Source organism: Eptesicus fuscus, chromosome 20, assembly GCF_027574615.1.
Source record: "Eptesicus fuscus isolate TK198812 chromosome 20, DD_ASM_mEF_20220401, whole genome shotgun sequence".
NCBI lineage: Eukaryota > Metazoa > Chordata > Mammalia > Chiroptera > Vespertilionidae > Eptesicus > Eptesicus fuscus.
This window is the reverse complement of record NC_072492.1, coordinates 42956140-42967313: the sequence shown is the minus strand read 5'-3', so window position 1 is coordinate 42967313 and position 11174 is coordinate 42956140. Positions and strand designations below refer to the sequence as shown.

Below are 11174 nucleotides of genomic sequence, written 5' to 3'. Positions count from 1 at the left end.
ATTCTTTTCAATAGCTTTTACAGATATTAAGTGCCTATCTGGTTTTTAAATCTTGTTAATTTATTCTGGTCTAGATAATTTCTTACAGGCTAACATTTTATGTGAATTATAAAGATATAATGAAAGAACCCATTTATTTCAAAATTACCTAACTTGATATTTATGCTTATTTATTTTGATTAGCTGAAAAGTGTTTGTACCCTTTTAGTCACTTTAAGAATAAATTTTGTCAGACTATAGTTGTTGCATTTTAGCTCAGAGAGACCCCCTTCCTCCTTACCATCTTCCTCTCTTTGTTGAAAGAAGTCAGGGGGTATGTAGTGACTTTCATATGGCACAGTGGACCAACTGAGATGCCAAGATATTATTTTAGATGTTGTTCATATCTCTTTTGAGCTTTGCTTATATGAAGAAGTTCTGACTGGAGTACAGAAGAAAGCTTTGATTGTTATTCTATGCCATGAGCATAATTTAATTCGGGGAAAGTTTTGACTCTAGCTGATGTGGGGAGGTTCATGGGGGGAAATGGGCAAGAAAAAAATGTAAAGTGCCTTAATTTAAATTCAGTTATGATCAATACATTTTGGTCTAAGAGAACTAAAATATGAGAGAAGGTACCTAGTTCTTATAGCTAACTCACACCTATTGTTGAGCTACAGTCCTACCTAATATAATAAAAGTTGCTTTGGTATTTTCATGGATTTAAAAACACATGTTTCACCCTGGTCAGTTTTGCTCAGTGGATAGAGCATCAGCCCTTGGACTTAAGAGTCACAGGTTCAATTACAGTCAAGGGCATGTACCTTGGTTGTAGTTTCAATCCCTGCCCCTGGTTGGGGCATATGTGGGAGACAACCAATCGATGTGTCTCTCTCACATCGATGTTTCTCTCTCCCCCTCATTTCCACTCTCTCTTGAAATCAATGGAAAAATATCTTTGGGTGAGGATTAACACAAACCAACAGAAACCCACATGTTTCATATGTCCAGGTCCATGCCATTTTACTCGTTGCATCAGGGATTGATGTTCCATTTGTTTGTTACCATTGTGACCAGAGGATTTTCATGCCTCCATTTCCAGACTCATGAGAGATGCTGATCTTGTAGTTTGATTTCTTTCATCTTCTAAACCCATCACATTCTCTCTTTGTGGAATCAGGAAACCCCGTAGAGTTAGCTTTTGATTTGCACTGAGGTGTAATAACTGCAGAGCTTCAGGGCCCCCAAATAATTGGGGGAAGTTTTTTTGATAAATTGTGGTGTAGTGCAGTAGGAAGAACCCTGTATTAGAAGCCAAAAGACCCAGGTTCTGATTCTAGCTCAGTCATTTCTTAACTGTGTGTTTAGACAAATCACGTAACCTTTCTGAGCCTCTGTTTACTCATCTGTGAAATGAGGAGACCGAATAGGTGATAAAGTGATCAGAAAGGTCCCTCCCAGCTCTATCATTCTACAAGTCTGTGAGATGAGTTAGAAAAGGTAGCAATTATGAATACCCTTTGTGTTTATCAAGCCCTTATGAATGACTTTAGATAACTCTTTTCTCAAGGTTGTATAGGTATGGTGTTTATGTTAGGAACCATATCATATATTTTGGGGGTATTTTTAATAAGATGAATCTGATATTCTATAAAACAGCTGTGTTAGCTCAATAGTCATATATTTGACTTAGGAACCACTGCTTGTTCATTCACTTTTTTGTCCATTTATTCATCATGAGATGGTTATAAAGCTCCTGCCCCACACGTGATATTCCTGTTCCTAAACATTAATCTTCTAGCATTAGCTTATATCCTGAACCTTTTAGAGATATTTTTATAAGCTTTTTAGTCATTTAACTCAATCAATCTTTTTGATAGAAAATATCAAGGGCGGCAGGAAAAGGAACATTATGATAGTGTGATATGAAGTGATGTAAAATATATGGGGCTAAAGTTTCCCTCCTCCCCTCTTCTCTCCTCTCTTCTCTCTCCTATATTTCCTCTCCGTTTTCTGAAAAGATCAGCTGCCAGGGAAATGGCAGTGGGTAAAGTGTGAATGAGTCACTCCCTTTAATCCTTGCTGACAGTTGCACAGCACTCAGACATACCTTGGCTTCCCTGCCCTCTTGAACTATGAGGGTAAGGGTGAAATTATATAATCAGGTCAGCCTGATACTTTCCCAGCAGGCTAGAGATAATTACCAGTAGGTAACATTTCTCATCCGTTAGAATTGAACTGAGGAAGTGGGACCTATTGGATTAAGTTTAAATGCATTTAGAAACACACAAAAAACACCATGACTCTATTGAAGAGTAAGAGTGCAATTGCATTGCCCAAATAGGAGAAAAATAAAAATCTTTTTTTCCTAATTCTCCAATAAATTTTGTATCACTTTCTCTAAAATGGAAAATAAATTGGCACGCATTCATTAGAAATCGGCGTCTTCCAACATCAAAATAATTATTCTTAGTTCTTTTCAAAGGACAAGAAGACTTTACTTTTAGTGCCCAAGCCTTTTAGGGGTTGTCCTTTCTCTGAATCTTTTTCTCCTATTATAAATTTGTTGGACTATACTTCTAACTAGGCCATCTTCAAATACTTGGCTCAAAATAGAGGCCAGATTTCTTTCCTGGGGGGAGGAGGGAAATGATGACATTTCTGCATATTGCTTTTTCTGATTTTCATTCTTTTTCCAAAAACAGATGTGGTATTCAGACCATAGCATCTTCTTATTTAATTTTATGCATTACTTTATTAAAGGAAGTTTTCATGTCTAAATGAACATGAAAAAGATCTCACCTGCGGTAAACATGAGTGAGGTTTTGACACTTCAACAAACACCATCAATTCTCCCTGTGAAGTAACTAAAGAGAAATTGTCCGCTTTGGTTAACAGAGTGACAGGAGCCGTTTTAATACCTGTTTCTAAAAGCACAAAGTAACTTCTCCCACCCTTTCCCAAAAGGCTGGAATCCATGCTCCTATATGTATTTAAAAAGTCATAGCATTTTAGATCTTGAAGGGATATTAGGAACCACCTAGTGAAGTTCTTTTACCAAGGAGGGAAAGGAGGTCAGAGAGATAAAGAGACGGGGCTAGTAGGTGACAGAGCAGGGCCAGAACCTAGAGCTTGAAAGTACTGCAGTCTAAGGGGCACCCAGAGCAGCGCATGTCGTGTGGGACACGGGGCTGTGGGCAGGGATGAGTTTAGACATTGAAGCTCATGGAAGAAAAGCTCTGAAAAGGGGCAGTCATTCTGCTTCAAGGGTGTGTTTTCATTTTTTATTATTAAATTAAATTTATTGGGGTGACGTTGGTTAATACATTATATGCGTTCCAAGTTTATAGTTCTGTGATACATCATTTCTATTTCACCACCCAAAGTCTGCTCTCCTTCCATCACCATATATGTGGCCCTTTTACCCTCTTCATCCTCCCCCCATGGTGTGTTTTCTTGAGAAAAGAAGTTATCTCCCGCTGGTGATTCCATCAGGACAGACAACATCCAAGTAGCCCTTCACAGAGGACAAGGCGTCTGCAGCATCAAAAAAAAAAAATTGTGGTCCACAGCTCAGTTTTCCTCACTGCCACCCCCACAGCTCTCTCTCTTCTCTCTCCTTCCTGCTTTGTATTCTGTGGCTCCCCTCTGCTTTCCTCCTCCTGGGAGAAGTGTTAGTCACTTTAGTCTTATTTAGATTGAGATTAGAGCCATAATCATCATCAGATATTCCATTTACCCTACTTACCTGCCTTTTTTTTCTTTGGATATATGCTTGCAGTAAGTGATAATACATATGGAAAATTATATGAAGGTCGCAGCAATACATTCAAGTGACTTGAAGAAACTTTAAAAACAAAGCAAGTCTGAATATTTCACATTACCCATCATGATGATGGCAATATTGGAATTGTGTTATTTTTATAATGTTCAAATCATTTCCCCCTCCGCAAAAAAAAACTTTCAGTGGCTCCCCATTGGAATAAAATCCAAACAATGCAGGCAGTCTGAGTCTTCCACACTTTGTCTCCAGTTTACCTTTTCTAATATTATTACTTCAGCCAACTACTCTCTTCATTCAGCCACAATGTACTCACACTTCTATACTTTTCTACTTCCATGTAATGTTCTTCCCATGCTCTGTCTGAAGTGCCCACCCTCACATCTGCCCTTAAAGGTACACATGGTCTACATTCCTCTACTCTCCTGAGCTCTCTCTCAGCTCTCTCCCTCTGCACTCAAGGCACGGTTAACAGTCTGCTTTTTGTTATATATATGTCTGTCTCCACCACCATCATTATCACCACCTCCCATTACAAGAAAAAAACATTTTTTAAATATATTTTACTGATTTTTTACAGAGAGGAAGGGAGAGGGATAGAGAGTTAGAAACATCGATGAGAGAGAAACATCAATCATCTGCCTCCCGCACACTCCCCACTGGGTATGTGCCCGCAACCAAGGTACATGCCCTTGACCGGAATCGAACCTGGGACCCTTGAGTCCGCAGGCCGACGCTCTATCCACTGAGCCAAACTGGTCAGGGCAAAAAAAAAATTTAAAGAAAAGAATAGATTGATATTTGCGCCTTGTTATGTGTGGCATGTTTGAGAAGTGGTCTGTATTTCTCTTCACTCTCTTGGCTACTCTATACTTGGTTTCACCACATATTATTAAGAATATTGATTTGTAAGAAACTATAAATGCTGCATCTCCTATGAATTGCAATTATGTGTGTATTCCTCAAAGCTCCTAAAATGGTATGATGGTGATGATGATGGTGATGATGATAGATCTATCATTTATTGAGTTCTTACATATGCCAGACACTCCATTGAACACCTTGCAGACATCACAATTCTGCATCATAGATATCTTGAATGCATGGTGCTGGTCCTTAGGGAACAAAGCACAGTAGCTTTTCCCTGAAGTCACTGCCAGTGCTGGGATTGTGCCACCTTGGGCAAGGTAGCGACCAGGAAACAGCAGTTAACGCTGAAACACATACTGGGGTTGCATCCTGGTTCTCCATTTACCAACTGAGCAACCTCGACAAGTTAATCAACCTGTTTGCACTTTCGGCTCTTCATCTGTCTGAGAGATGATAATTCATCTTAGGTAAAATGAGGCAATATGCAAAGTACCTAGGACAGCACTAGGTATATAGTAGAAGCTCAATAAATAGTAGCTATTCTTATTAGTATTGCATATAAGGCACAGTATTGGGTACTGTGAATTATAAAGACCAGAAGTAAACAGATTAGGGTGGTGAGTCTTGTCCCTTGACCCCAAAGACAGAGGATGGAATCCACATGCTAAGTGAAGGTCCTTTTTAGCTTTAGGCTGTGATTCTGTTCTTTGAAGTTGGCACTTAGAAGCCAACAACCGTGTGCCCTGGCCACATTGGGGCAATTCAGGACAGGTGGTTGCTTACTAGTGTTACCAAAGCCTAAATATTAGGGATCAACACCTTTAAAAAGAATTACAGGCCCGCCCTCGTTGTTTTGGCTCAGTGGATGGAGTGTCGGCCTGAATACCAAGAGGTCCCAGGTTCGATTCCGGTCAAGGGCATGTTCCTTGGTTGCGGGCACATCCCCAGTAGGAGGTGTGCAGGAGGCAGCTGATTGATGTTTCTAACTTTCTATCCCTCTCCCTCCCTTTCTGTAAAAAATCAATAAAATATATTTTTAAAAAGATTTTTAAAAAAAGAAAAGAATTATAGGCCCTAGCTGGTTTGGCTCAGTGGATAGAGCATCGGCCTGTAGACTGAAGAGTCCTGGGTTCAATTCTGTTCAAGGGCAGGCTCAATTCCCATTAGAGGGTGTGTAGGAGGCAGCCGATCAGTGATTCTCATTATTGATGTTTCCATCTCTCTCTCCTCCCTTCCTCTCTGAAATCAATAAAAATATATTTAAAAAAAGAATCACAGGTAAGGAATGGCCCAACCAAGCAGTCTTGGTTTCTAAACTTAAGACTTGCTGTTGCCATTTGTATTTTCATTGGAAGCAAAACCTCTAATTCAGCCTGAAGCTGCTATCATTAGTCATTCGAAGGTGTGGTATGATTTTGACTAGAAGCTAGACTAGAGGCTCCGTGCAGGTTTGGGAGCAGTTACACTGTTGTGGTTTGACTAACCTTTTTTATGAGTGTGTTACTAAAGAAACGTGAGCTATTGGCTTTTCAATTACTGTAGCTTACCCCTTCTGAGTTTCATACACATTGAGTCATCGAGTCTACAGGTGACTGATAATCATCTGCACGACTCAAGTTACCGTAACCCAGAGATGAGGGGATCTGATGACTGCATGGTGCGTGCACGTGAAGATCTGAGGCTCTCCCATCCTCTTCACAATGAACAATGGTGTGCGTTAACCGCAGAGCTCAGTCACCTATTTCCACTCATCCAGGGGTTCATTTTCCTCTTAATGTTTTGCCTCTTACAACTTTAGCACTCAGCTGTTCTCTGACATGTGCTGCAGGTGGTATAGGTTGTGAAATTGTAGGCCTAATGAAGTAAAGCCAACTCTTGGGAGAAAGGATAAAAGCAGAGTTTGTGTTGTACCTGCCCCACCATAGAAACTTTATGGAGCCTCTCTGTTGGGAGGAAAGATAAAAAGATGCTCAGGGACCCCTGGTATGGGGAGTTGAGTGAGCTAGCCACACTGGAAAATCATCAATAACCTTGAAAAAGCCAAGAAACCAAAGTTCTGTGTCACTCTCTGGGGAATGAACAATTGTGACCTTAGCTGGCTTTCCTGTTATTAGCCTCATTCTTCCCAACAGCCTTGATCAAAGATACACCTGATCTGGAAGCTGAAAATAAGAAAGCAAATGTCTGCTTTTCTGTTGCTTTTTGTTGAGTTGACAAGGCAGGATGTTTTTCTTTGCATATTTTTTCTCTCAGGTATTTGTCTGGAATCTATCAGGTTGGCCTTAAGGTAGTGGGGATGCAGGACAAATCCATTTGATTACATTAACCCTTTGCACTCGCTTGCTTTTTCCTCGATTCCTTTATTCTAATGCTAACCGTGTCGAGTCACACTCGACATCCGAGTGCAAAAGGTTAAATCTTTTAGCTGGTCTTTCTGGCTCCAGTTCTCTATGTTCTGGTTCATCTTACACATTGCTATTACATTAATATCCTGAAAACAGCATTTCGACCACAAGCTTGCCGTGCTCAAGGGCTTGACGTGGTTTGCTGTTTATTCAAATCCAAACCTTATGGTTGACCATTCAGAATGCCCACCATGTGGTCCCACCATGTGTTATCTTTCTTCAATATCTCCCAAAATGTGGGATGCAAAATGCCAGGAGGCCCACAGGCCTTTTAAAAACCTTCATTCACATGGCAAGAAATTTATTTTCTTTTTAGTTCTCTTTCAGTCTCCCTGATTATATCAAGGAGAAAGATTGAAACTTATTTTGATGCTAGTCGTTGAACACTCTTGGTGATCTCTGTTTTGAACAAAGAGAGGGTAGATCTTTGTCTCCAGTACTCACAGTAGAGTCTGATCAAGATTGAATCAATTACTCTGTTTCATCGTCTTTATTTTTCATAGTTACCTTCTTTTTGTGATTCTGGTTTTCCATATATGTTAGTGACATAGTTTTCTTAAAAAACATATTTATTTTAACAAAAGAAAGAAATGAAACTGATTCAAACAAAACAAAAAACCTTGATGTTTACCAAGTGTTTTCTATGTGCCAGGTACTGTTCTAAGTGCTTACCATGGAGTCTGTGAGGTAGATATGATTATTATCCCCATTTTACAAGAGGACTTGGAGCCAAAGAGGTTAAGTAACTTGCCCAAGGTCATGCAACTAGTAACTGATGAGCCAGCATCAAATCCAGTCCATGTGACCCTAGCGTTCATGCTGTCCACCACCACACCACCCTGGTGTGTGAATATTGCAGAATGTGAAGGAATAAGTGAAGCTTGAGAAATACTTTATTTTATACGTCTGATATTAGCTATACCCAGACTTTCCGTTTTCCCTGCTGTAGGCCCACTTTTCTACCTCCATTCATGCTACTTCCTCAATTAGGATGTCCCGTCTACCTCTGAAAAAATAAAAATCCTACCATTTCGACTCGTCTCAAAATTTAGGTTTTCCAAGAATGATTTCCCTTCCCCAAGTATTCTTAAAATGTTTGCATTCACTTAACACTTAAGTAAATGATTTGTACCAAACCACCTTGCCTTATAATTCTTTTTACAGAAGACACATTACTCTCCTGCTTAAATGCTTCAAACATGGCATTTAGAATAAAATCAAAGGCTCCATAGGGCGCATCCCTTTCACCACTTTAAACATTTCTTTTTCTCCAGTTCCATATATACAGGTTGGAAAGACCTCAAGAAAAGGAACTTGTTCTTCCAATCCTTTTGTTTTCTTATATTGGTTTTTCATTGTTGAACCCTTTACTGTCTGGTGGTGACAAATTTGGAACCACAGCATGCCTAGGAAATGTTACAGAAGAGAGGATATGGTTCTGCAAATCTCGCCAGAACCCAACGTCTACAGAATGAAAAAGCATCACATTTTAGGCCCACTTCCAGCTCTTGACACATCTTTCCCGCTTTCTCTCCCTTCAACCAGCCACTCACCACTGAGCACATCTGCCATCACTGTAGGCCCCGCTCCTGCCTTTCCTGTGGCCAGAGAGCCTTGGTTTTCTAACACTCAACACCCACGCGCCCCGAAGGTGGCTAAACTCTGTTTTCAAAATCTCTCAGCAGTTTGACATGAGAAATAGGAAAGGGTGACCACAGATAATTTTGTCAGTTAAGTGTGAGATAGGTCCTAATGATCACACATGTATCAATGATACCTTTTTTTAAGCAAAAGAATCACACACTTTATGAAAGGGACAAAGATCATGATCTTTCATCAAGAAAGCTTTTCTAAAACTTTCTACATTTGAAGCTCTCTTACTTAAATCTCAGTCTGTCTGGTGACTGATGTGTTTGGGGAGTGGCAAGTACAGGGAGTGGGGAGTTTCTGGGGCTATTATTTCTACCCCTGCAGCTATTTTAAAAGCTGCAGGCCAGTCATAGATCATCCCCGCTTTTGGCAATACGTCCATCCCCCTGGCTCCTTTAGTGTTACCAGAAGAAAATAACAAGCAAAATAAAAGTTGGGGGAATTGACTGGTCTTAGTAGTTCCTGCGCAGAAGTGCAGATGCCCCCGTGCCCCTGCACAAGGAGCCCCCACTAAACCTTGTCCTCGTGTTCTCTCGCTTCATTTCCTCCAGAGTTTCCCTCTGACAAGAGCAGTGGAAACAACTCACATTGTAGTTTCAACATAATGACATCTCTGACTCCCCCTTTTGCCTGCTAACCTAATTTATGTTGACTGCCCTAACGTGTGCTGTCAACCACTGTCCCCTGAGACTTCAGCACCGTATGGAACCATTCTGCATGAGCTGGGTGTACCTGCAGGCAACATGTCCTTTCTCTCTTTTCAAGGACTCTGGAAAATCATTTTATAATTGCTCTGCCTTTGTGTTTTTCCTTTTGTAATTCATTATTTTTACTTGTTCTAGGTGAGAAGCGCCACTGCTTTGATGTCAACTATAATCCCAGCTACATGTATGAGAAAGAGAGTGAGATAATACAAACCCGGATGATGGACCAAGCCATCAATAATGCCATCAGCTATCTCGGTGCCGAAGCACTGCGCCCTTTAGTCCAGACACCGCCTGCTCCCACCTCGGAGATGGTTCCAGTTATCAGCAGCATGTATCCCATAGCCCTCACCCGTGCCGAGATGCCGAATGGTGCCGTCCAGGACCTGGAAAAGAAGCACATCCACCTGCCAGAGAAGAGCCTGCCTTCTGAAAGAGGCCTCTCCCCCAACAACAGTGGCCATGACTCCACAGACACTGACAGCAACCATGAAGAACGCCAGAACCACATCTACCAGCAGAATCACCTGGTTCCTCCTCGGGCCCGCAATGGGATACCACTTCTGAAAGAGATACCCCGCTCTTATGAGCTCCTCAAGCCCCCACCCATCTGCCCACGAGACTCCATCAAAGTGATCAACAAAGAAGGGGAGATGATGGATGTGTATCGGTGTGACCACTGTCGAGTCCTCTTTCTGGATTATGTGATGTTCACCATTCACATGGGTTGCCACGGCTTTCGTGATCCTTTTGAGTGTAACATGTGTGGGTATCGAAGCCATGATCGGTATGAGTTTTCGTCTCATATAGCCCGAGGAGAACACAGAGCCATGCTAAAGTGAACATCTGGCCCCAAAGATGATTACGCCTGAGCATTCCACATTGTTTTTAAAAACCGACACCCCTACCTAACAAATCCCTCTCAAAACAAACTCAGTTCCAGACTCTCTTTCGTACCACTTTTAGTATCAGAGGGTCATGCTCACATGGGCAAAGAGAGGCGCTGTCTCCATTCAGAAGTTGTTTGCAGATAATGCCGATGTTACTGCTTTTGTGAAACCTTTGTTTGTCCATCAGGGACTTGAATTTTATGATATTTAAAAACCAGAGAAGTATTTGATCACTTTCTTTTGCATAAACAGGACAGGCATACCTTGGAGTTTGTTGCCAGTTGAAAGAGTCCCCCTCGTAGTGCTGCATGAAACACTCTTTCTGAGATATGTCAGCCAGAAGTGCCAAAAGGTCATGAGCCCAGGTCCACACAGAAGAAGAGCTGGCCAATTGACCTTATGGGAAGTCTTGTCCTTCTGCATTTAACAAAAGGCGGAGAGTTAGGATCTAATCTCCCCATCCCAATTAGAGTCTGATAGTAAGGAAAAGATGATCCATAAAATAACTGTCTGTTATCAATAACTGAAGACTCAGTCTTGGAACATCAGATCCTTTTCTTACCACATAAGCAAAAAAAAACAAAAAAACCGAAGTCATCTGATAATACATCTGCTTCTACTCTTTACCCTCCGTCTCCAATTAAAAGCTGCTTTGGGTTAAAGAAGTCATCTACAGGAGAAATTCTACACAGAAAAACTGATGGTTTTCAATATAGACTGTCATGGAAACTCCAGGAAGTTGTCCACTGTGGGCTATGGCATCCATTTCCTGTGATCAAGATGGGCAGAGCTGGGCCTTGGCCAGTATTGCTCAGTGGTTAGAGGGTCAGCCCACACACCAAAGGATCAAAGGGTCTTGGGTTCAATTCCTGGTCAAAGGCACATACCTGGGTTG

The 11174-nt window shown here is 41.2% G+C and overlaps 1 protein-coding gene across 1 annotated transcript in view; it reads left to right on the top strand.

Moving 5' to 3' along the window:
* IKZF3 (IKAROS family zinc finger 3) overlaps nucleotides 1–10231 on the top strand; it is a 52964-nt gene extending 42733 nt beyond the window's left edge. The window contains exon 4 of the mRNA XM_054709089.1: nucleotides 9528–10231. Within this exon, the coding sequence (XP_054565064.1) occupies nucleotides 9528–10231 (704 nt within the window). The remainder of the gene's footprint in view (nucleotides 1–9527) is intronic.
* Nucleotides 10232–11174: the final 943 nt, after the last annotated feature.